This window comes from Phoca vitulina, unplaced genomic scaffold (assembly GCF_004348235.1).
Source record: "Phoca vitulina isolate PV1807 unplaced genomic scaffold, GSC_HSeal_1.0 scaffold80, whole genome shotgun sequence".
Taxonomy (NCBI): Eukaryota; Metazoa; Chordata; class Mammalia; order Carnivora; family Phocidae; genus Phoca; species Phoca vitulina.
Window position 1 is genome coordinate 1088294 of NW_022589783.1, and position 26691 is coordinate 1114984.

At 52.6% G+C, this 26691-nt stretch overlaps 1 protein-coding gene across 5 annotated transcripts in view; it reads left to right on the top strand.

The window, feature by feature from the left end:
* PTPRN2 (protein tyrosine phosphatase receptor type N2) overlaps positions 1-26691 on the top strand; it is an 814855-nt gene that overhangs the window by 517329 nt on the left and 270835 nt on the right. For all 5 annotated transcript variants that reach the window (XM_032394358.1, XM_032394357.1, XM_032394360.1 and 2 more), the window contains one exon: positions 18942-19006. In XM_032394358.1, the coding sequence (XP_032250249.1) occupies positions 18942-19006 (65 nt within the window). The remainder of the gene's footprint in view (positions 1-18941; positions 19007-26691) is intronic.

Below are 26691 nucleotides of genomic sequence, written 5' to 3' on the forward strand. Positions count from 1 at the left end.
TGAAGACTGTATTTTTCAATACCCAACTGACAGGATGGTTTTATTTTCTGCGGTTACTAATTTTTAATTTTATTAGATTCCTTGTGTAAGTTTTACTGTTTGGAAGTCATGAAGGTCTCCTTTGGGGCCCAATACCGGATCATCTATGTTTTTGTTTCTACACCGTAGAGTTGGATCAGTCGCTACTGAATTGTCTTCCGTATGTCCCCCTCGTGGGTGGGGGGGAGTAGTGTCAAGGCTGGTCTGCCATTTGTTAGCTGTGTGACTTTAGGGAAGGTACTTACCCCTGGAGTAAGCTCAGTCTTTCTCACTCGTGCAATGGGACAATTGAAAGGCCCTCTCTTGAAGGGCGCGTTGTGTCAGGCAGTGAAAGTGCTGGTCACAGTCGTCAGCACGTGGGAAGCCATGCATGTTGGCTGCCATTGGGTTTTCTGTCTGTCAAGCCTTGGGAGGCACGTCAGTTCTCCTTTACTGATTTCAACATTTTGTCTTATTTCTTGGCACATACACTGTACCTTTATTTTGGATAATTACCTTATTTATTTCACTTAAAAATAACTTTTTATATAATTCTATATTGTCTTGATGTTAATATCATGGCCCTTCCTTTATTTCTGTTTATCTTTACCTTATTTTTCCTCTACTCCTTAAATTTTTAGTATTTCTGAATTGATTTGTTTTAGATGTGTTTTTTGTAGATAATACTTTTGACTTAAGTGAGAGACTTTGTCCTAGGAGTAAAATTTAACCTGTTTACATTTATTGTCATAACTACACATGTTTTTAATTCATCATCTTGTTTCCTGCTCTACACTTTCTGTGAATCCCTTCTGTTTCTTGTAGTGTCTGTCTTTAGTCCTGTAGACCATGTTTGGCTTTATGTTGTTCTCAAGTGATGTGGAATGTGTATTCACTGTTGTAAGCTCTTCAGACTTTTCAAGTGTAGCTTGAATCCACATATTCTAACTATGAACTTCAAGAAGAAACAAATTCTCTCATCTCAGACGAGCACCTGAGGATATCTGCCTCCTCCCACACTTTGTAATGTGGAGGCCGAGTTCAACCTCATGTTTGCCATGATCGAAGGGTGTCTTTACCAAAGTCTGTGCTAATAGGTTGGGGGAGAGATAAAATGAAACTCAGAACCTAAAACTACTACAGTGCATCTGAAAACAAGATGGGGGCAGGTCTTTGGGGGGCAGGTCTCAGGTCTTGTGGCTAAAGATTGTCAGAAAATATGTTGATGAGGAGATGTGGCTATTTATCCTCGTACCTTTTAATAATAATAATAAAAAAAAACCATCATCAGATTTCACTGAGATTTGCATTGGGAAAGCCAATTACACAGTGAAATTGGTGGAAAATCTTATTATTATGAGCACCTAGCCCCAGCTCTACGTGCTTACTGTAATGTCTAGAGATAAATGAGAAGGAGATAAATTTCCATTTTTCTAAAACACCATGGTCCCTCCCTTCCCCGTCACTTTTATTGAACATAGCAGTTCACCAGGACCCACGCACTGAAAATTGCTTGAAGATAAACATTGTATTTTAAATTACTGCAGGCAACCAGGCAGACTGGAAAAAATCATTTGAACAAATTGAAAACTGAAATGTTGATATCAGATATTAAATTAATGTAAGTGAGATTGAAACAATATCTAATTAAAATAATTTGAAAAATGACTTGGAAATTGAAGCTGACATTAGCTTTTACCAGCCTGTCATTATTATTAGCATGCAGCTAAGCTGCATTTTCGCAGAAGCCCTGCCTGCTCTCGGGAGACTTCACAAGAGACCGACAGATAAAAGTCTCATTTATTTACTCGGTTATGGCTGGAACACAAGGGCTAAAGAACCTTTCTTGAGGACCTGAGGTGTGGGGTTTGACAAATCGACCTTTCAGTTTCCAAGGAGAGAATGCTTTCCAGACCCTCTGCTCCAATGGGGACTTTCGCATTTGAGGCTGGAACGTGTTCGGTGTCTTCAGTTTATATGGAGCATTAAAAAGAAAAAAAAAAGCAAGTTTGGAATGGCAAAGAAAGTGAAGGAGAAGCGTCCCTGCTGCGGTGACCACTGACAAGTGGACAGATGTGTGGTCACGGCTCCTCAGCAGGGTCTGTGAAGGGACATGGGGCGTGCGCGCCCAGGAGCTGTGTGGCGAGTCGGCTGGGCGTCTGTCATGAGGCCCTCTCGCACCTCCTGAGTGCAAATGGGACAACACTGACGATGCTCCTTTCATGCTTCTCTAACATCTGCTTCCAGAGCCATCCTCACATCTCTGTTTCATGAATAAAAGATCATTAAAGGAGAGGTTTGTCACGTGGAGACATGCGCTCCTTCATAATCTATGGTAGAGTGAGGCGAGAAGGGGCCTCAAGCTCAGGAGTCCTGGCTTTGCTTCCCGCAGCCATGCCGAGAACATGGCAGCACCGGGCAGATGCCACCCCTCGGAGGAGATGAGTCTGCTTGTGTGATAAGTGGGCACTGTGGGGCGTGGGCTTCAGATCCAGCCCTGGGAGTGTTGGAGACAGACGGGGGTGGGAGGCAAGTGCAGATTGCGGGCAGGGGAGAGACCCGCGTCCACCTTCAAGTCATTCTGCAGAGGGGGCGTTGTTGGCTTTTCCTTTTCAGAGTCCAAGCAAGAGTTCCTACCCAAATTGCATGAAAACTTTGAATAATCTGATAGTTTCATACACATGTATTTATAGTTATATTTAGTGTAATATAAAATTCCCAGATTATTTAAGGTTTTACACACTTTATATTTAGTTTCCCACCAGGTTTTGCTCAAACCTGCATTAGAGTAGTTGCTGCTCCCTAAGCAGGGTGGTTGGGGATGGGGTGGAAGCCAGGGTTTCCCTGTTTCCATCCGTGCACTGGAAGAACAGATACGGGGCTGACTTTGTTCAGAGAACACCGTGAAATGCTGAATGTGAAGATACAGATACCATTTTAATCATATCAGGTGTCTGGCAAATCCTTAGAGATCCTAAACCACGTGAAAAACACCACATACTGCCAGGACCAGCTCAGAATAGTAGGGAAGCCATGGCGACCCCGCCTGCCCTCCGTCTGGCCTGAGGGGTGCGAGGCTGCAGCGCTGTCACCAGGTACGACCTCCTGCGTGGTCTGTGACATCTCACAAGGAGTTTCGTTTGAAGTGGTCTTGAGTTGGGAGGGCTCCCAGATTCCCAGAAGAAGGAAATGCAAAGGATTCCCACAGTTAAAATACCAAGAAGTAGGAACCCAGGATAAAAAATTTCAGAACATGCTGGGGAACAAGATACCGTGAGCAAAGTAAGCTGAAAGAATGAACGAAATTGAACCTCAGATGGTGTGAGTAGTAGACACAGAACGTAAACTCTTGTATTTTAGTCGTTTACAGAACTACAAGAGGGAGATAAAATGAGTCCTAAAAATAGCCAAAAAGTGTTTTTAAAACAATAGAATTTTTAAAAATGAAAGACATAATAGAAATTCTAAACTCAGGAGGTGAGTTTAGTGACAAGTTAGGTAAAGTTGAGGAGGGAACCAGAACCAATAGATGGAACTGAGAAATTATCCAGAATGCAGCTGAGAGAGAAAGAAAAGGAAAATATAGAAAGGCAAATGCACATTTAATGTGAATTCCAGAGGAGAGGGGAGGGGGCTGAGGCCATATCTGGAGAGAGTCGGTGCTGATGGAAGACACCCATCCCCAGATTCAGGATTCATAACAGCGAAACTGCAGGATAGCAAAGACAGACTCTTCACAGCAGCTGAGGGGAAAAGACAGCTGTCCAGATGGAGTGGCTGCTTCTCAGCAGCCAGGGAACCGGGGACAGGAGAGCCGTGTCTTCACGTTACTGAGGCTGAAACAGTTGTCAACCCAGAGCTGTACCGGGAGAGATTGTCTTCCAGCAACAACGGCTAAAAAGAAGAAAGAAAAGAGAAAGGGAAAGAAGCATTGAATAAAGACACTTCCAAAACAGTAAGAATTTGTCCCCAGCAGATCCTCATTTAATTCTAAAAGATTTCCCACAGACAAAAGAAAGTAATCCCATAAGGAAGACCTGAGATGCGGAAGGAATAACGAGCAAAGAAAACAGGAAAAGAGGGACTACATCTAAACAAAATAAATGGTATAGAATAATAGTGTCCTGTGAGGCTAAAAACCAGACTGACTAAAACAGCCAACACAAAACAGTATTTTCACGGATGCGAGCATGATTGCGTGAAAGTGTTCCAAGGCCTCTGTAATTTTAGGAAGAAAGCACAGAGCTTTATTAATTAATGGGAGTTTGTACATGTGAATTTTAAGTCTCTGGGAACCACTAAGAGTTAGAAATCCAGTACTTTCAGCATAAAGACATGATTAAATGCTAGAAATAAATTCAGATATGTCAGAAATCACAATAACTATAAGCGAATAAAAGTTCCAGTTAAAAACAGGGATTTGCAGACTGGAAAACAGACAAGTAAGTTTATAAAAGACGTAGCTAAAAGGACACGGAAAGATCTATATGTATATATTTCTAACCAAAAGCAAATATTAACCAAAGGGTATTGTTCTGCTGTACTGAATGCAGATAAAACAGACTTTAAGGAAAAAAAATTATCAGAGAAAAAGAGGATCACTACATAACAATAGGATTTTTGAAAATCACAAACCCTTGCCCTGATAAAATAGTCTCAATGTATATGAGCAAAATTTGATAGAACTATGAGGAGAAAGTCAAATTCACGTCGGATGGTGTGAGTAGACACAGAACAGGTGACACACCACAGGTGATAGTGGGAGGTTTTAATACACCTCACACAGTAACTGGGAAATCAAGCAAAAAAGCCAGAAGGGCACCGAAAATCTCAGCCACACAGGTGTTGAGCTTGAGCCGGGAGCAGGTGGCCCGGCGAGCAAAGCTCACACGCCCTTTTCAAACACACAGAACATCTGTGAAAATGGGTATCTCACAAACCGCAGTCTCAGACAGCAATGCGGTCACGTGACAGAAATGAGTAAAAGAAGAATCTCACTCGTGAGTCCGGAAAATTTTTTAATTGTTTTTAAAAAGCAGTGGATCAAAGAAAAACTCAGAATGGAACTCAATGGTCACAGAAATACTGGACTGTATTTCAGTACCTGGGGTTTGCACCGAGAGTGGACAGTTGAGAGAAATTTATTGCCTTGACTGTTTATATTAGAAAGGAAACAAGACCTGAAGATAAGTAAGTTTTAAATTGAAGAACTTGGAAGAAGAACAACAGAACAAACCCAAACAAAGTAGAAGGGAGAACATACATGCAGAAGTAACAGACCAAGAGGAAAGCAAAGCAAAAGTTTTCTTCTTTGAAAAAACAGAACTAGAAACTACCTATCATCAGTGATCAAGATAAAAGTGAGAAAAGGCAGAAATAATGTTGGGAATAAGGGAGGCGTGTAAGCAGAAGAGTAACGTGTTATGATGATATGTTTAGAAATTTAGAGAACGGGACCAAAATGAAGCAATAGAAAACCATAATGGTCCTAGAACGGAGGAAGAAACGGAATTAGTAGTTAAAAGTCTTCCCACGAAGAAAGTGCCAGCCCACATGCTGTATGGATGTTCCCCACGCCCAAATAAATCAGCGCCGCACCGATCTCCCCCGAGGTGTCACCCCAATACCAAAACCCCACGAAGACAGCGCAGGGAAGAGAAATTAGAGACCAATTTCCCACAAAAACAGATGCACAAAGATTAAATCTAGCAATTTATTTTTCACAGTTTAAGTTCTAACATTAGGAAGATAGTTAATGTGATTGACCACATTAATAGATTCAAGAACAATCACTCAGTTTTCTTGATAGATTTGGACAAAAAATTTAACATTCATTCATAATAAAAATGCTTAAAAATAAGACAGGTTTGTTAACTCGATTAAAAAAAACAACCTACAGAAACGTCTTCCTTCATAGTGAAACACTGAAAATATTCCCTTTAGTGGCAGAAATACAGCAAGGCTGTGAGCGGTCACTGCGTTTAGTAAGGGTGCCGTAGGAGGGCCCAGCCATCATGCAGGAGAATGAAATAGAAGGTTTCATTGGAGAGGGAGGAAAACCCATAACTGCTTACAGGCAATCTCATTATTTATTCAGACACACAAAGGAAAATCCAGATAAATTATAGTATTAGACAGATGAGAGGCTGCTATGTGTGAAATCACGGGCAAAAGTTAATTGCATTTCTATACTTAGAAAAAACTTAGAAAATACAGTTTTAAAAAATGATCATCATTTACCATTTTAAATAATAAGGTGCCAGGAATAAATATTTATTTAAATGTACAAGACTTGTATGGAGAAAATTATAAAATTGTTAGAATATGTGAAGGAAGACCGAAGTGTGTGGTGAGATTTACAACGTCACAGGATGAGAAGGATAGCAACTCTCCCAAACCTTCAGACTCAACAGAATTTTAACAAAAATCCCAGCAGATTTGGATTTTTTTATTTTTTATATTCATCTGGCAACTTGACAAGCTGATTCTAAAGTGTCCTTACCAGTAAGTGCGAAAAGCGAGAACAGCTGGGCACCCCCGCGGAGAAAAGCAGAGTGAGGGTCTGCCTTCCTGTGAGGTTGCGTGGGGGGTGTTACCCTGAAGGGTAGCGGGCGGTGGGCGCCTGGGGACCCAGACGCAGGACCCAGAGGGGAGGAGACCCACCTTCCTGAGGAACTGTTGGAGTTGGCGTTGCAGATCAGGGAGAAGGACGGCCTTTTCAGTAAATTATCCTGGGAAGACTGGGTGTCCAATTATGGAAAATACCTTTCCTCATACACAAAATCAGTTCCTGGACTTACGTGTGAAGGCAAAACGTAAATCTTTTAGAAGAAAATAGAGAATGATACCTTTACAATCTTGGAATAGAGGAGAATTTTTAAATAATGTACCCAAAGTGCAAACCTTAAAGAAAATGATAAATTAGAGTGTATTAAAACTAGGATATTTATAGGTCACTTGGGTGGTTCAGTCGTTAAGCATCCACCTTCAGCTCAGGTCATGATCCCAGGGTCCTGCTCAGCGGGGAGTCTGCTTCTCCCTCTCCCTCTGCCCCTCCCCCAGCTCATGCTCTCTCTCTCAAATAAGTAAATAAAATCTTTAAAGAAACTGCTGGGAAATTTATAAAGCCAAACCTCAAACTGAGATAAACTAGTAATAACCCATACAACTGACAAAGTATTAGCATGCAGAATGTTTAAAGAACTCCTCCAAAGCAATAAGAAAAAGACAAATAATCCAATAGAAAAATGGGCAAAAAGCACACACAAGAATTTTGCATATGAGAAAGCATGAATGGTGAATAACACCCGAGAAGACACCGACCAGTAATCAAAGGAAAGCACATTGAAAGCACCGTGAAACAGGATGTTGCCTCCCCAGACTGGCAGCAGTGTTTAAGTCTGGCAAACTGAGGGGCGTCTGGAGCAATGGAAACCCTTACAAGCCGAGCAAGGGAGTGGGTAATTGCCGTCACCCTGGGACATCTGCGTTCCAGCGATTCCACCTGAGAAAAGTCTCGTGTGCCGGAGACTCGGACGAGAACGCTCACGGTGGCCCCAGGTGAGAAGTGGTGGGAAGAGAGGAAGGATCAACTGGGTTGTCCATTGGATCGGATGTTCTAGATGCACACGGCGCCGCCCCGTGCCGGGGAAGACGTACAAACCACATTGCCACGCAAAACCTCCCGGGGCCCGGGAAACGATTCAGCAACAGAAGCCAGTCAGAGAGAACATACGTGTTATTATTCCACCTTATTACACTCAAACCCAGCAAAACTGAGCAGTAGAAACATGTGGAAACGTGTATAGAAAAGGAAATTATGAACCCAGAATTCAGGGGAAGGAGGTCTGATGGGGAAGCGGGTCCGGGGACATGAAGGGTTCACTTGACTCTAAGGTTTCAGTTCTTTCTCAGGGTGTAGAAAGGGCATTTGCTGTCATCATTCCTTATACCCAACATGTGTTTTGTAAATATTCATTGGTATCTGTCTAATATTTAATTAAATATAGATCTAAAACATTCATATTTTTGAATTACAAATCAACAAAAAATGTTTCGATCAAGAGAAAGTCATCAAGAGGTGGCTAGGGAGATCTTTTGCAGGATCCTGTGACCTGTTTAGTAAAATGATACCTATTGCACGTACATAAACAAACGTGCATTTACTTTATCTGCCAAAACCACTCTGCAATTTCCTTTCTCAGCAGAGCGAGGCTTTGGTTGTGTAGAAACGAGCATTGTTGCATTGCTTCTGATGTCTTCAGACTGGAAGTGAGTGTGTAGAAGGACGAGTTGGTTGAGGTGCAGGCCTGTCCGTGGGGTCGGGCATTGGCCCCGGGCACAGTGACACACTCTCTGTCTGGCTGCCTGCCTTCTTTTGCTAGAACAGGCGAGTCCCAGCTCCCTTTGCCCAGTGCCTTTGGAGACCAGAGAAGCAGAGAGAGGGCCCATTTCCAGCCAAGGACAGGACAGGGAGCACCCACCCCACCTCTGTTTTCCCTCTTAGAATTAAGCTTTAAATGGTTTCTCTGGTCGTAAATAATTGTCAGGACAGCAGTTATGTTCCAGAGTTATTCTAATTCTTCCTGACAGTTAGCAAAATTAAATATCCAAATATTGTGGCAACATGTTACTTTCAGATGACTTGACTTGAAATGATTGACATCAAAATGTTTTCCCGTGTTTCACGTTGTTAGGGCACATTACAGATCCGTGTCCTAACCGCCAGGCCAGTTGCAAGGGCCAAAGCAAGTGTCCCGCTGCCCACTGTTGTCCCGGAGTGTTCGGACAGCGACGCACTGGTCCGCTTTGACACAAACAACTAAGTTCCATGTGGCCGTGAGGAAGATGGGAGACATGATCTAGCAGTGCATGAGAAGACATTTGCTTCTGGACTAGTCCTGACGGTGCTCATGGCAGATCCCATCGGAAGAGAGTTAGGAGATTCCAGGACGAGTCGCTTTGGTTCCAGAACTAGAATGGCAGGGGTGAAATCGGGCGCCTGTGACAGCAATATGGTGGCAATGTATGGTCATGGTCATGGTGCATCACCGCCCCAGGGACCGAATTTGCTTATTCCTGCCGTCAATCATGGGACCATTCCCTAGGCAAATAGTCCCTGGTGTCCTCCGATGTGCCTGGCGCTGTCCTGGGCACCGGGACTATCCTACCACGGCTCACATCCTGAGGGGGAGGGTGCAGAAAGAAGGGCTAGGTGGGCAATCCAGGCAATGCTGCTGTTTTATATGGGCAGCAAAACCCCACACATGAGAGCAGTGGGTCCTGTGGGTTCTGAGCCCCGGAAACAAACAGCATGTGCAAAGGCCCTGAAGCAGGCTTGTACCCCAGGGGGTGTTCAAGGATAGAAAGAGCCACAGATGCCTGGGGTCAGATCGGGAAAGCCTTGCACCTGCCACATGGACCCTGTGGAGTTGGGACCCCGAGGTAGGGCTTTGCAGAGAGGAGTGACGAAATGACCTGCATCCTCCCGCGATCCAAATGTAATTGCACAGAGTATAAAATGTGAAGGTGTTTTCATCAAAAATACAAAATACATATGAAACTGAACATTAAAATTATGTACATATCTTCAAAAATGTTATTTTTCTTTAGCAATACTCAAAATGGACAATTAAAGTTATGAAACAAAATATAATAATAGATAACAAAGCTTTAAATCAAAAATACTAATAAAGAGGAATTTGTAATTCTGCATTTTGAAAGTGTAATCCAATCGTAGTCATTGTTATAAAAATAAACTCCGTCTAGCTTCGGGACCCACGTGGTTGCCGGTGGAAAGAAGCCGTGTAGCATGACTCGGGCACGTTCCGTCTAGACGGATGCACGTACACAGTGGTGAGCAATAGGAATCCATCAGTACGGCACGGGCTTCTCTTGCCAGCATGTAGAACTACTGTGCTAACCCCTGAGAACTTCCAGAACCACAAACTGAGATGCGCAGAGGGTTCTGTGTATGCTCAGCGTGGCTGGGAAGTGACGCTGCTTGAGGCAAGAGTCTGTTGCTTCCTGGCTCTGGGAGGTCTGACGAGGTGATTAATTTGTGTCTTCTTCCACCCGGTGTCTCAGTGGCTCAGCCGTGCCCACGCCCCAGGCCCGCACCGCACTGGGCAGCAGAGGACAGAGGCCGCGGAGGTGGGGCGCCCTCGCCGGGGCTGCAAGCCAGGCACCCCTGCCAGGGGTCCTACTGTGCCTCTGACCCTCACAGGGGGTTTGCAGGGCAGAACGCATCTGTGGGGCTGAGCAGAGACGGGGCCAGCCCGGGACCCTGGGGAGGGACGTGTGGGACAGCGAGAACGAGAGAGGGCTGCAGGTGCAACCAGCCCTGTGCCCCCCCTAGGGCATCTTGTTTGCGAGGGAGAAAGACCCCCTTCTTGAGGATGGGGCTTGCTACAGAGTGGATCGGAGAGGTTGAGGACATGCTCTTGGTGGGCTAGGCCCAGCCTCCAGAGCGGAACAACGCAAAACTCCAAATGAGCCGTGGACATGTGTTAGCCCCAAGAATCCTTTCAAGGACTGGGGTCAGGACACCACCTGTCTGCAGGGCCTCGTGAGCAGAAAGGGCTCTCAAGAAAGGGTCCCTTCACGCCCCCGAGAAAGTTCGCAGCCGTAAGGCCCGGGGCCTGGTGTCCACGCACAGCGCCCTGCAGGGCCTGGGCCCGCACCTTCCTCTGCGGCCAGTCTCTGCCCTCCCTCACGCCCCACGACCCCCGGGCTGTACCTTCAGACCCCTTTCCTTCCCTCCCACCGTGACCGTGACCGGCTTGTGCATGGCTGGTCCTAGAGGCCGTGGCCCACCTTCGCTAACTGACAGGAGTTCCTTCTACCACCTGTCGGTCTCCTTCTGGGGCTCCAGGCCGGTCAGTGATCGGGTAGGGCTCTGTCATGGGAAGCCACAGCCCCGTCCCTCTGAGAGAGAGTCTTCGGTTCCTCAGGGTAAGGGGAGTACCGTCGCCCTGCAGGAGGGCCCTCGCCCCTCGGGAGGCCCCAGATCCAGAGGCAGGTCAGGCTGACAAGCGGCTCCCAGTGCCTCCCCTGCTGGCCCCTCCCCGTGGTCTAACGTGGTCCCCGGCCTGTCGGGGACACCGCACCACCTCCAGGCGGCCACCAAGCATACAGCAGATTAAAGGCTCTGAGAAGGCCAGCAGGTGTGTGTACGTGTGTTTGGCTTTATTTAGCTCTGTGTTTCCCTGACCTGTGTGAACAGGGACCCCATTTTTCACCGAATACCTGTTACTATCCGGGAGAACACAGCGTGGGAGCTGTAACTTGCAGAGACGGGCCCTCCAGCTGGCCCCTACGGTGAGAGAGGAATCATGCCCACGGGCCTCAGCCACTGACTCGGGCTGCTTCTTAGAAAAGGCGTGTGTGGGAAAAGAATGAACTTCAATTAATTGGCAGACGGTTCCTATTTTTTTCTAATTCCTGCATAAGAAGATGCTCTGCCCTGAGAAGACTGGGCGCGGTGTTATTTCTAGGGGGCGGGGTCGGGGGGGCTCAGCAGGCCCCCTCACCCCATGATACTTCTCTGCCCCCACCAAAGACAGGAGGGTGTGGGCAAGGCGGCAGAGTTCCTGGGGGGTGGCCCTGGCAGCTGCTGTGCGGGACAGAGCGGGCCTGCTCCCCCCCCACACGGGCTCCAGCTGCGCGGCTTTCGAGGGGCCGACCCCCAGGCGAAGGGGCCCAGCAGGTCCACTCGGAGGTCCCCGAATGACCCAGATGCTTCACCCCTTTCACGGACGCCCCTATGGGTATAAATGTGCAGCAGAGCGGGTGAGGATTTTGGAGGTGGAAATGTGTCAGGTGCAGATCTGTGCCCCCAGGAACAGTGGTTTCAGCTCTGCCAGCAGCCGGGCTCCACCCTCAGGAGCGCTGGGCTCCCTGAAGGGGGTCGGCTTCCCCACCGGCCTCGCCTGCCCCCTGCTCCCCACTCCCTCTCCGTGTTCTTGCTAATGGAGCTTGGCCATTCGGTTGTCTTGCCCCCATTTAGATCACAGAAGAGACTTCTGCACACCCTTTCAGTTAAAATGACAGGGCCAAAGAGAGAGGCAAAATTACTACACTGTAGCTACATGCTTAATTACATGGAATAGTGCATAAATTGTCCAGTGCAAGGAATTATTCTGATAAATTAAAATACTAATTAAATAGGCTATTGCAGAATTTTGAGAACATTGTAGGGTTCCGCTTCTCCAGGTAATTTGCATATTCTTCATCTAGTGAATTTAATTTTAAGGGACTTCTTTTTTGTGTTTGGAAACCCTTTTTGTCTCCCATGAAGATAAAAATGGGCTTTATGCATTGTTCTCGGCATTATTAAAGCAGCTTCTCTCAAGGTCTCCGCCTCCCCCGCCGGCCTGCTCGGGCCCACCAGCTCAGAGTCTGCGCTGGGCCAGAAAAATAACTCGGAGCTGACATTGGAGAGGACGTCTGGCAGAAGCAAAGCTTTCCTTATTCCCCTCAAAATGCCTTAGCCAAAGACTGAAAAACACGCAGTGTCCCCGTGGCGTTCCCAGAAAGAGGCCCTTCGTGTAGACAGCGATGTGCAGGGAACCGCGTGCAGGGCAGATGCACTGGGGCCGCGGCCCAAGGGCCTGGTGGCGGCAGCGCGTGAGGCGCAGGGCGAGGCCGAGGCCGAGGATCTTCATGTTGCAATTCCGCCCCGCGGAGGGGATTCTGAAAGGAAACCCACGCGGCTGGGGGCACCCCCGGAGCAGATCCTATGAGACGGTGAGCGCCCGAGGATAGCGTCGAGAAGGGTGTCTGGGGGCCCTGGGGGCTGCAGAGTGCCAAGACCGCTGGGTCTGCTCTCACGTCAGGCACGTTTGAGCAAAAAGAAGCAAAGAATGGCTGTCTGTAGGACGCGTCCTGTGCCGTCTGTGGGAAAAGCACGGGGTCGCGCAGGGCTCGGCCTCTCCACCAGTAAGAACAACAAAACAGAGAAGACGTGACCCCAAGACTGAGAAGGGACGGAAGAGCACGGGCCACAGGTGCCACGGCCCCTGGCTGCCACAGGGGCTTGCAGACGTGGCAGGAAACCCACCACGAAGGCTCCTCGGAAGAGCGGGGGCTGGGTCTTCCAGAATGAGGTGTCACCGCAGGTCTGGAAGTTCTCAGACAGGTGGTGCACACGGCCTCGGGTCCTCTCCGAAGCATTGTGCCCAACGCTCTTCACCCCTTTGTGGTGGAGCCCACGGTGGCATCGAGGGGGGCCCTGGAGCCAGGATGGCACCCGCAGGACACCGGGCTGCCCATGATCTCCTGTGGAAAACATGAGGAAATGTGGACAGAGGAGCATTATGGGGTAGATTCACCTCCTGCTGAACAACTGTAGCCAGGTGTAGAATGTGAGGGTTGATCTCAATCTGAAAGATGGGTCCACACCACAGGACTGTGCCTGGGTCCGTCCTGTTGTGCGTGTGTGCGTGAGTGCGTGCGCACACCCATGCATGTGGAGGACAGTCCGGAGGCCCGCGTACGGGACGGCTGGCTGACACCCTGCATTCTGGGTGAAGAATCTGTAGGATGGAAGGAGGGGCTAGATGTCACAGAGGGAATTATCACAGGGACAGACGTAATGTCCTGACTGAGGTCACGGCGATGGGCCACCTGCCTGTCCAGTCCATCACGAGGGCACCGCCGGCGAGGCTCGCTCAAGGACTCCCCCAGACTTTCCCAGGGAGCCCCCCAGTCACCGTGATCCCACTGGGCTGACACTGGCTGGGCCACATCTGGAGCGGCGTGGTCATGTCCGGAGCCCCCTCTCAGTGGACCCTGGGCATGTGGTTGCTGCATCCTGCCTCATGGGAGGCCCTCCGACAGCCTGTCAGCTCGCAGGGCTCGCCCACTCACCGCCCGCCCAACACCTGGCACACCACCCAGCCACACACGGAGAGCACTGGATGGACGGACGGATGGATGGATGGATGGACAGACGGACGGATGGATGGATGGATGAGCGGATGATTTAGCAGACAGACACTAGTTCTCTCTTCAACAGCACTTCAATCTGGCTAATCCTAAAAACTAGCTGGTGATGAGGGATGGAAACAAATTTTTAGGAAATATAGATTATCAGATCCACCTCTGGATTTTCTGATTCAAAGGTCTGGAAAGGCCAGGAAACGATAGTTTTACCGAGACCTGAAGTTGAGGAATCTCGAGTCCTCACTATGAGGAGTGGTGGACGGAGCAGAGGATCCTGAGGGAAAGCAGCAGAGAACAGGTGCGTCGTGCGGAAGAGGACGGGCGTCCGTGTGGCTCTCAGGGCAAGCGGAGCTCAGACCAGGGGCTTCAGGGAGACGGTGACGCTGACACGGGAGCCAGACCTTAACCCAGGTCACCCGGCACATTCGCTCGGCCTCTGCAGCAAACAGAAGCAGCATCAATCAACACATTGATCGTATTGGAGACCAGAGGTTATTGGCATTTTGGAGCAGTGAGCAAACAGACGGCGGCTGCTACACATTCGGTAAAGCAAGTAATAAACTGTTGCCGCGTGCCAAGCTGGGTGTGCACAGCACCGTCATCCTCCCCGCCGCTCGGGACGTGAGGCTTCTGATGCAGTTTCCGTAGGGGAAACTGAGGCCAGGTGAGGCGAAGTAACATGCGCGGGACCACAGCCGGTCTGACTGCAGACGTGGTGGAAGACGCGGTGGAAACCGCCCTGCGGCGTGGCCGGTAGTGACCCACGAAGGGGTCAGTAGGCGCTCCTGAGCTGCGTGTGCGGCCCCAGGCTCCGCCCTGGAGAGAAACTCTCCTGAGAACAGGTTCGCGTAGGACTGAGAAGCATAAACCGGGGAAATGTTGTTGGACAAGAAGCGGCAGGCTGCCCTGTCCGTGCCGGGCTTAGGGCCAGCAGCTCAGCATGATTTCTGTGTCTTTCTGAGGGTGGAGACTGCTGGCCCACGGGAGCAGCGAGGCCAGCCCCGGGCGCCCAGCGTGCAGAGGCCCTGCTCAGCAGAGGCGGCAGGCTGGGGGCCGTCACGTGACAGCGGTCCCCCAGGGGCAGGTGTGGCCACGGAGCACAGAGAAGGGGGATGGGGACAGCAGGGTGCCCGGGGGAGCCTGACGTCCTGGGAGCCTCAGCCCGGCCGTGCCGGGAGGCTCCCAGCCCCCTCCCCACCGCGGCTCCACAGAGGCCTGCCCGTGCTGCTGGGCTGCGGGTGAGCCCGGTTCTCTCCTCGGCCTCCCCACCGGCCCCCTGGCAGAGCATGGAGTTGGCAGGTCAGCCTGCAGGTGTCACTGGTCGTGACTGGCCTTGAGCTGGGGCCAGGGGGCGCCCCCAAACACAACTGGCTACCCCAGTCTAACTGTGTTTGGAGAGACGGGGAGAGTAAGGGTCAACCGAGGTCACAAGGGTGGGGTCCCAATCCAGCAGGGTTGGGGTCCGTGTAAGAAGAGGGAGAGGGAGCCCCTCCATCACGTGCAAGCGGACCCCTGGGAGGCAGTGGTGTGCAAGCCGGGAAGGGGGTCCTCACCAGACACCCACCCCTCCGTGCCCTCCCCCCGGACGCGCAGCCCCCCGCGCTGTGGGTCCGCACCGCCTGGGTCAGACCTGCCCGCGGCTCTGGGCAGCGCCACCCACTGGGCTTCCTCGGTTTCCCCATTTCTGAAATGGAGACCACATGATCTAAATCCCAGCTAGTTCTAAGGATTAATGAGGTTGGTATGAGCAGCGCGCGTCCTCGGTACCTGGTGGGCAGCAGTCCTACTGCTGTTTTCATTACAGACTTGGTTGTTTGGACTTGGACGTACACTCTAGTTGGGTTAGTCTGGGACGGTGAACCAGCCCCTGCACCTTTACTACGAAGCAGCCTCGTTTGCTTGGCTCAGGTTGTTTGGCTCAACTGCTGATTGGCGTGAACTGGGTGAGCTCCATCGTCTGATTGGCGTGAACTGGGGGAGCTCCATCGTCTGATTGGCGTGAACTGGGGGAGCTCCATCGTCTGATTGGCGTGAACTGGGGGAGCTCCATCGTCAGAGGGCAGGCAGCTGTGAGAGGCCCTGGGGCGCTGGCGCCTCCTGAGTGGGGGAGCAGGTGCCTGCCCCGCGGCTTCACCGAGTCTCGGAGGCCATGACTTTGCTTTACGACAAAGCGAAGACCACGATGACATGGTAACGTGACGCTTTCTGATCCCCGGGGTCACTCTGTGCGCACCAGTGTGCCGTCCCAGGGCCCAGGTGCACTTGTGCAGACGGCAGACACACATTTGAGCACAGCCACGGGTCGCCCTTCCCTGATCCACTTCCCAGCACGGTGCCGTGGTTTTCCTCCCGTGTTGGTGACACAGCGTTTCGCGGAGAGCCTACCAGGCAGCCGAAGTCCCTTCCAGAACTTTCTGGAGCTGGTCGGAAGGTGCCAGTGGAAAACTGGCAGGAGTGGGAAGGCGTAGGCCTCCTCAGGTGGGCTCTGGTGACCGGCGTGCACGGGGCATGGTGCCGTGTCCCCGCGTGAGGCAGTCAGGGAATCAGGACACGTCGGTCCCTAACCTGGGCACACAGTTCTCCACAGCGGGGCTGGAGCCGGTTTTCTCCGCTTACTGGGGCTCATTGCCATGTTTCCAGAGATTTTGTGAGCCAGTTGTAAAAAATGACATTTTACACACATTTAAGTGACGTTGAAAACGGAAGGACCCAGTAGCTGGCTCGATCACTACGTTTTACTGTTCTCTGCACACTTGAGCATTTGCGTCCGTGTTTGCGGGCGGTGGGAACACGGGGTAACCACGTGGCACCCACACCACGGCTCGACGGTTCCTGGGCGTGTGGTGAGCCCGCACTGCGCGGCTCGAAGATGTGCATGGTCGTGGGCGGGAATCCCCAGGAAGGTCTGGCACCTGGGGGCTTGGTGCTTGGCAGATGACGCTGCGTCCAGCGAGCTGAGGTCAGCAGTGCATTTCTGGCGCGGGGAAAGGGCCTGCCCGAGGGCCTGGGGCTCGGAGGAGCGCCTGGGCCTGCGGGACTGGTCGGCACGGCTGCATGCGTCCGCGGACACGAGGGGAGGGCTTGTCTGCTCTGCGGGAGGGTCCGAACTTCCCCGGCAGACCTGTGAACGAGCAGGCGTTCGGGCAGAGAACGGCCAGCATTCGGCCTCCTGCTCGTGCGGGTGGATACGCGCCCGCTGCCTCGACAGGACGTGTCCTTGGCACACAACCAGACGGTTCCCTTAAGGAGGGTCCCCGCAGCCTCCTCACTGGGAGGCGGGTGGAGCCCCCGGCCGCCCAGCCTGGAGGTCTCCGCCTGCCCCTTGGAGCAGGTTTGCCGACCCTGGGGTCGCGTTCCCTACGTTGCTGTGATTGGGCCGGCTGGAATACCCGTCACTGCCCTGTGGCAACAAACGGAGTACTTTTTAAATTCCATTTTCATGTGCTTTCTGTTCTTCAGCCTATTTTAGAGTTCACTATTATTCCCCCCAAAAGTAGCTTGCCATTTAGCAAAACGTTTCCTTTGTTCAGAGAAGAACATTAAAATCGATTGCTTTGTATTGTCGCTCTTGAAGACTGTCCTCCTCCATTCAGGGTTGCTGTTTGGGCCGCCGCCCCGCCCTACCCTCCCCCTGCCTCAGCACACGAGCGTGAGGCTCTGAACCAGACAGGGGTGTGTTTGCCTCATCCTTTCAGTGCGGGGGTAATTACCTGCACGTAAAAATAATGTGCATTTGTTCAAAGGGAAGAACTTTCTACAAGACAACGAAAGGCCCCCAGGTGAGGCAGGCGGGCTGTAACGGGATCTCATTCGCATCCCTGCACAGCATAGAATGCCGTCACCCAAGATTAACGGGGGCGGACACAGTAAGAGGTGGAGTAATTGATATTTTCTTGGTCTCGTTCAGCATTAACCACAATGGCAAGGCACTCTGCATTCTTTTTTTAAAAATTTTTACTGTTATATTAATCACCATACATTACATCATTAGTTTTTGATGTAGTGTTCCATGATTCATTGTTTGTGCATAACACCCAGTGCTCCATGCAGAACGTGCCCTCCTCAATACCCATCACCAGGCTAACCCACCCCCCCACCCCCCCCTCCCCTCTAGAACCCTGTTTGTTTCCCGGAGTCCATAGTCTCTCATGGTTCGAAGGCACTCTGCATTCTTAGGGTCTGCAGTAAAACTCCATTTTTCCTGGTTTTCGTTTCCAAAGTGACATGGGCTTTACCCAGAAGACTATTTCCACAGATTTGTGAGCCAAGGTCAATTGCTCTGCGACACAACTTCTTCTCGACAGAGTGGGGGCAGGTGGGTTTGCGGTGCTGCCATTAGGATTACTGAGTTTTCATTCACATCTGCTAATTGTTTCCAGAGCGCATTTCTCTTGGTCTGATTTGGAGGGTAATCCATCCTCTGCAGGTCTTCCTCATTCTAAGTCAGGAGCACACGAGGACGAGGCTGGTCCTGGAGCTAAACTGTCGTGGAATGTTTCCTCTAAGGGCCGGGTAGCGCAGAGAACAGCTCCCAGCCCGCAGAGGTGCGTGCACACACTCAGGCTGGCCCTCCACTGAGTCTTGTGAGCTCGGGACGCTAGTTAATGACACGCATTTCCCAATGATAACACACTGAATAACAAGCATATCATTTGAAAGTCAGACTCTACCATCTGCAGAGAATGTCTGCATACGATGTCTCGTGCACTTTTCACAACAGTTCTGTGGGTTCCCTGGGATGACGTTTGTGGATGAAGCCGAAGGCCCGTGGAAAGGCCGTCCCCATGCATCACCTCCGCTGGGGAGCAGGGCCTCATGCTCGGGTGCACCAGCCAGACTGGCTCCCAGCTCACCGGCTGAATCAGGCCGTCCATGCAGTGACTTAACGGAATGTTTCTCGGTAGAGGGGAATGCTCAGGGTGACTTGAGAACAATTAGCTCTGCACGCTGACCCTGTACTTCTTAACTTTTCCTCACAGTTGACAACAAGGACAAACTGGAAAAGGCGTCTGGACTGAAAATTCTTCACGCTGGAAGCGGGTCGGTGAGTAGCGGAGGGCTGCCCTCCGAGATGCGCGTGGTCGGCGGCCAGGGGGCAGGCCCGCGGACAGGCCAGGTGACGGCATGCTGACTTAGGGGAGGCCAGTTGGTTGGTTCCTCGTGTGGCTTGAACACACCCAGCCGCGGCGCCGGCTAATGTGACGCTGGTTTGGGTTGCCTTTGGACCCATCATAGGTCAGTTTTTCTCCCTGAGAGAAAACAGTCCTGCGTCAGGAAAACATTGCAATTCAGAGAACACATGCTTCCTTTTCAGAGGTTTTGTAATTGCTACATGTGTAGGCACGAGCCAGTGAGGGAGGTTCTTCTCTCCTCAGGGGAGTCGGCGGGCCCGTTTGGGTTAGGGCGCCATGCATGCATGAAGGCTCTGTGGCGTGAGTTCGTCCAACAGCGGCGGTGGCCTCACGTGGCCGTGTTGGGTTCAGAGACAGGCACTTGACCCAGCGCTCCATCAGCGATTAAAGCTGATGTCAGTCACCTCCAGGAAGCCTGGCCGATGCTTGCGTTCCCCGTCTTGGGGCAATTTAATGAATTGTAGGCAGAAGAGCGGACGTGGTTCCTCGCAGGAGCGGTGTGCGGCCCCGCATAGGACAGCGCGGACCGAGACCAATCGTGCCATTGCGGTTGAGAGTTTAGATTTCACGGCACTCGGGATTACAGATAATTAGCTCTTACGGGGCAGCTTATTTATGAGTACTCCCTGCTCCCCGAGAGACGTCCTCCGCAGAGCCACTCAGAGACGAGCCGCTTTCTTGGGGAATCTCCCGTTCGGCAGCCAGGAGTCCTGGCCCTTGAAGTAAGAACGTGCTTAATTAGTTGTTCTCCACAGCCGGGCTCCAGTGCTTCCTGAGCGGTAGGTGGGTAGGAATAGTCTCGCCGGGAAAGCGGCCTGTGCCGTGCACTCTGTTGCAGGGATGTGGCGGGCGGAGCACAGGGGGCCCAGTGGAAACTCGTCGGCAAAGACCTGACGGGACCGAGACTCTGCTGGTTTGGTGTTCTCCTGCCCGCCGGCTGGGCCGGAGCGTGGAGCGTGCATCAGGCCGGGACGTCCACTCTGCCCCACTGCAGCAGGCGGTGGTCTTGGCAGGTAGTGAGCGGCCGAAGCCCGGGGAAGGCGCAGTGGCCGGTGGCAGAAAGGCCCCCCGACAGGGCGGTGGGTCGGAGTCGTGATGGATGGTTCTGGATGTGCTGCCCCTGCTTTCCTGTCCTGTCCCATCCTCGTCGGGTGGGAACCCCTTCTGGTGCCACCTCGTTCCCACGGCAGGTGGCCGGGGAGAGCATCCCCACTGCTGCTGGCCAAGAAAGCTCTGGTGCCGCGAGTCCTCTGCCCACGAGGGTCCGTGGGCCGCGTGGGAGGCCGGCTGCGCTGCCCTGGGGGTGTGTGCTGTGGGGCCGGCCCCCGAGACCCCAGGGCTCCTCTTCCGAGGGAAACATGGCCTCCCGTGGTTTCGGGAAAGAGAGGACCCACCGGGGCTGAGGCCACGGGCTGGCTGCCATGGAGCGTGGCCTTCCCAGGAGCGTGACAGCAAACACTGTCCTCCGTGAAGCCCAAACTGTGGCCTGTTGAGGACTCGGAGGGTCTCTAGGAGCTGCGACTTTGTGTCCTCGCTCCTCCCCAGTGTCTGGGCCAGACCCTGCTCCCGCGGCCCCTGCCTCCCTCCTGCTGGTCTGCTCGCCTGTCCCAGGTCTCTGCCCCCGAGCTGTGAGGTGAGGCCCTCCCCGCCCAGGCTCCGTTCTCCCCACAGGACTCCGTGTCCTCTGTTGTCCAAGGAGGTGCTCACAGTGTCCGCCTCGCAGGGTCACTGGCTCACGGCCCCTCACAGCTGGCCGTGGCGCCATCCGATGGCCACTTCCCACAAGGCCGCTCTCCCAGGTTCTGCACCCCCCGGGGTGCACGTGGTCCTCATGAGGACACGAGCCCACGCCCAAGCCCACCCCACACCCGGGGCCTGTGTGAAGCCGCAGACTTCTGAGAGCAACTGTAACAGCCCCCTCACGTCACGTCTTTATTTCTCTATTCCTTTTGGAATCTGGAGATTACCCTTCCTTTTCTTTGGTCTTAGTTGTGTGTGGTTTTAAGTGGATGTGTTTTCTTTAGTGTTTCCCTGTGTCTGCACTGAGAGGCGCCTACCCTGCGCAGTTTGGCGCGCCACTCATTCATCCTAACAATATGCGCTGAGCGCCTACTGTGTACCAGGCACTGTTTAAGGACCGGTCTCGGCAGTGAACAGAGACAAACCTCCCACCTCGTGGAGCTCCCCTTTCCCTGGAAGCTGGGGTCCACTGAGGGTTAAGGCTCACCGTCTCCTCTCAAGACAAAGTGGCCTCGTCACCTCATTGGGTTTTGTCGGAGGTGAGCGAGCCATCTCCGTCCGTTCCAGGTGACGAGCTTCACACCAAGGTCTGGAGAGCCTCACACCGTCGCTTTTCTCTTGACCTACAAATGCGCTCACCCTCACCTCCCTGGACCTCCACCAGCATCACTACCCCTTTCGTGCACCCCCGTCCGTCCACAAATCGGGAGCACGGCTGCGTGTTGTCAGGAGCGTCCATGCTTTAGTGTGAATGTGTGTCTTCTTCCACGTGCCCCCCCATTTCTGGGTGGCGGGCGTGTCTCCCTGGCTTTGCTGTCCCCTCCTTGCTGACGGACTGCAAACTCACTACCAACAGACCGCAGACAAACACTCAACACCGCCAGACGGTCACGTCCAAGGACGCTCACTTGCCGTACTTGCCCAGAACACTGACTTTGAAGTTCTCCTCCTTCCGCGGCCGCCCCCAGTGTGTGTGCACCACGCCCCCGCCACCCTCGGTCTGTGGTCCCGACGTGCGCTGCACGGGGCGGAGCCCTGCGCCCTCCTGCGTCTGAACCACCAGCTGGAACGAGTGTTTGGGTCTCCCCAGGCGTGAGAGGCGCCGGCTCTGCCCTAGCTGCTCCCTTCTCTGGCTCGCTACTGTCAGCAAACAAACACACCGCGTATTTCCCACGTTGTTGAATACAAACCCCTTGACACCAGATGGTACCTCTGACCCCAGATCCCTTCACAGCAAACCCTTCATTCAACATTTGTGCGTGTCCCCCACCCAGCACCTCACCCGCTCGCTCCCGTCAGCACCGTCAGGACTTGAAGATCCCGCCCTCAGTGCCGTCTGGCTCGTGGTTGCCACAAGGACTGAGGTTCCTTGTCCTCGTGGCAGTCCAGCTGGTTTTTGGAACCCTGGCCACGCGGAGGGCCCTGCTCTGACCCCGGGCCCCCGACTGCCCCCAGGCACAGTCTTCTCATTCACCTTGTACTGCCTCCCCAGGGGTCACTTATTCAAGGGTGGTGACCCCAAATTTAGATCTCCAGACGGACGCGCTCACTGTGCCCCACTCGGCCCCGCATTTCTGCACTCGGAGGTCTGCACAAAGGGGGCAAAGCAGGGCGCTTGATTTCCCTGCCAGCCCATCTCTGTCCCCAAGCATCCCTGCTGGTCACGTCGCGCTGTCTACGCACCGGATTGAGCCAACTCACAGAGACTTGGGTTGCACTTAGATTGTTTGTGACGATGACTGTTCAGAAAATTGAAGGAATCGCCCTCTGCTCGTTCTGGATGTCCACCCTTCTAACACGGGTGGTGGGTCTGCCTCGGTGGGTGGGCTGCTGCTGATGCAGTGGCTGGGGCGGCGGTCATGGGTCCCGGGGTGGGGGTGGGGAGGGCCAGCGAGCCCACCACCACAACGCTGGCTCCTTCCTTTCCACCCACCTGATCGTTTGCCCTCGGGTCCCCAGTCGGAACCTGGACGTGGGGGCTCACCTGCCACACCCCCGGGAACCCCTCTGTCTTGTCAGCAGCCCCAGGGCTTCCTTGGTGCGCCAGGGGTTTGGAGACCAGCATGGCGGTGTTCCCTCACCTGGAAGTTGACTGAGGTCATTCCGGTGGGTTCCCCAGCCCAGGACCCCCGTGTCCCCCTGGACTTCTGCCAAACCCATCCACATTCAGAAGCCACCCTTGACGGAGGCTAGTAGATCGGTAGCCGGTTTTGGAAAGTGAAAATGGGAACAAAGGGGGCAAGTGGAGGTATTTTTCTAAAAAGCTAAGGATGTCTGTTTCTCTAACGTTAACTGCCTCACGCAGTGTTCCACCTGATTTTGACCATTCCGATTTTTTTGAAATGTATTTGATACGAGCATCCCTGCTACTTCCTGAGTCTGCCTGCGCAGCGGAGGGTGACTGCCAGGAGCTTGGCAGTCTCTCTCCCTGCCACTTGTGACTCATGCACGTGGTGACAGAACGCAGCGTTGAAGCCCTCTAAGCCAAAGGGAAATATCTCAAAACAAAATGTAAAGGAAAGAACAGCTTACAGTATACCCACACGTTCCTAATAGATCGGGGGTATTTTGACGTATTTCAGGATCTGATTTCTGACATCTTGAAAGTGTTTGCATTTTCTTCAAATTAATGAAGTCCTATTTCTTCCAAAGGAAAATTATAATATTACAAGAAAAACTCAAATATTTAGAAGGAAGGTAATCTAGGTGATTGTCACCAGGAGGGCAGACCCATGAGTCTAGCTCCCACAAGTGCATCTGAAATAAGAATTACTCTCTGGTCTCTTGATGGCGTGATGAACATACAGCTACATCTCAGTGGGAGAATAGCTGGCCCGCGAGGCTCAGAAACCCGGTGAGGGGACCCTTCGCCACACAGCGGTCCTGGTTCAGACCGAGTGCCACGGGTCAACCACAGAGCAGCTGCCCTGGTGGTCATGAGCCCCCCGTCACCCGGCAGATTCATGGGGAAGAGGGATGGCCATCTGTTTGGATTCCAAAAGAGGAAATCTTTCCATCTAGTGTAGGGAGGGGAAAGTTTTCCTCAAGCCTCCTAGGGTCCCCGACTGGGTCCGACAGTTAAACCGACAAAGACAGGTGAGCAGGAGAAAAGCACACAGATATCTTCAGTATGAGCTGCACAGGACATGGGAGCATAAGGAAGCGAAGACCCAAGGAGACAGACCCCAGTACTTTATGCTGGATTTGATGCGGGGTGGACCGTCGTGGGGAACACGATAGGTGAAGGAGTGTGCGGGAAGGGCAGTACGTGGGGAGACGGAGGGATCCTGCTCCATGTCGCTCTGTCTAGGAGATACGGGCACTCCCGTCCTCTGGGTCCAGGGAGGACACCTGTCTCATGAGGGTCTTGTGACCTGCCTCAGGGAGAAGGGGTCGTCGGAGAGACCCTCCTGCTCTGGCACCATCTCTAACTCCTTCCGCTTGAGATATTTCTATGTCCAGGCACCATATTTGGGGGAAGCGTGTCCTGAACCCCATCTTCAGTGCAGTGTGATGTTAGGCATGGTTTTCTTTTTTTTTTAATTATTTTATTTTATTTTATTTTATTTTGAGAGAGAGAGAAGGAGTGGGGGTGGGGTAGGGAGGAACAGAGAGAGAGAGAATCTCAAGCAGACTCTGCTCTGAGCACGGAGCCCGACGCAGGGCTCCATCTCACCACTCTGAGGGCACGGCCTGAGCCAAAATCAAGAGTCGGACCCTGAGCCGACTGCTCCACCCAGGCGCCCCTAGGTGTGGTTTTCATATACATCTTCCAAGGGACCTGGAGTGTGAGCATCTTGTTTGAGTGAGGGTGGTGAGGGGTGGGCCCCACTCTCTGTGCTTCCCTTGTTTCCCTTCTCGGGCTCCTGGGCACGGTTTTGTTCAAAGAAAGCATTCCGTGGCCAAGACTAGGTTGATCCCAAAAGTTCCTTAAAAGTCTGTGAGTCGACGGTCGTGCTCCTACCCCTGGAATTAGTGGGCGTTCTCCGCGTGCAGCATGACGGATGTTTGAGGTCTCGGCGCACTGTTGCCTGTGGACAGAGACCACGTCCGGTCGTTCCAGGGCCTCTGGACGCACGTGCTCAGAGGCCCTGCTCAGGGGGTCCAGTTAGACCCAGGAGATGACTTGACACGGAGGGACCTTCATCCACAGTGTGAAGAGACCAGCAGGGTAAGCCTCCCCAAGTCACAGGAGGGGGAAGAGCTCCGCAGGCGGTCGGGTCGAGGGGAAGCTGCCATGTCGTCGCTGGAGCGGGGGCCCGACACTGGGGCCGGCTCAGCGCGCGCAGTTTTGTGTCACTGTCCCTCTGATGCCGCTCTTTACAATTTTAACTAAGAAAAGACATGCGACCAAAGTACAGGAGTCCACGTTCACACGTACAAATACGCGAGGATGCAGGAGGAAACCCCGCCGCGCGTGAATGCCCCGGGCTCCTGGCCTGTGGACCCCGCGGACTGCTGTAGGGAATGCTGCAAACAGCTCAAGAGTCACGTATTTGTGGACATCTTCTGTGGCTCCGTGTCGCGCACAGGGAGGGCATCATGAGTCATTTAAAACATCGCTGGTGTTTGGATCAAGGCACATACTTGGAAATCCAAGGGGAAGAGCACTGGGTGTGGGTGCATGGAGGAGGCCAGAGGGCGGAGAGCGGGCTCTGACCAGAGGCCGGGGAGCCTAACGTGGAGTGGTGGGCGCTCATCCGTGGGTGAGGATGGGTGCTGTCAGAACAGGAGCAGCGGACTCCAGTCTCTGCGAGAAAGGACAGTAGCATGTGAGGGAAAGTGGGATGGGTGGGAGAAGATGGGGGCGTCGGGGTGGACAGGGTCTCTCAGGCGGAGACTGTGGTTGAGTTTGAGATGCCGGTCTTGTGTTTTCGAGGGTCCATGATATTCCTCAGCTGCGTGGCCTCCCAGGGCTCCCCCTTGGCTCCTCTCCACCAGCCCTCAGGCTGGCACGGGGACACCGACTGTCACGGGCCCCCTGAGAGCCCAGGGCTAACCTTGGAACCTCTCCAGAAACACACACACACCCCCCGATGCACGCCAGCTCGGTCCCAGGGAATGTGTGGCGTCCCTGCCCAGTTCCCATCCGGTGACCCAGAAGCCATGGTCGAATGTCTGCTGGGGCTCCGGGTGCGCTGGAGAGATCTGGGCCCCCCACAATTGTCCTCGGGTGCACAGGTCACCTGGGTTATTCTAATCTGCATTTCTAGATGGAGAAAATAGAACTTTTTTCCTCCTAGATGCAAAAAGTGCATTGGTCCTGAGGGAAGCCTGTTTTCTTGTAAACGTTCTTCGTTTGTGTTTGACACGGGAGCTCTGCATGAAATTGCATGAAAATATTGGCAGGGCTTGCCCAGGTCTGTTCTGTCCTCAGCCCAGCGGCCCCCTGGTCAGGTGTTCCGAGTTTCGCTGGACAGGCCACTGGCGTTTCCGTGGCTTCCCCCCCAACGCAGTCCTCACTGCTGCTCCCCATCCTGTGTTCTTCTTTCTCAAAAGTGGAGAAAATCACACAGAAGTGTGTTCGATAGAATTAATGGCACTCGACATACCGACAAATAGGAGTTTATTATGAAACAACATCTTTTCCTTCTGAAATGCTATATAAAGTACCCCGTCGCGTGGGCCACGAATGTCTTTTCAATACTTTTTGTGATTTAAAGGCAGGAGAGGTGCCATGTGATGTGGCAGTTGCTATAGTGACAAATTCAATTTTTATTCAATATCAGAGTAAATAGTCACGTAAGATAAAATAAGTAGGTTTGCCTGGGGCTCCTCCCCTCCGCCCTCCCCTCCCCCCCCCTCCCCTCCCCCCTCCCCCCCCCCTCCCCTCCCCCCTCCCCTCCCCTCCCCTCCC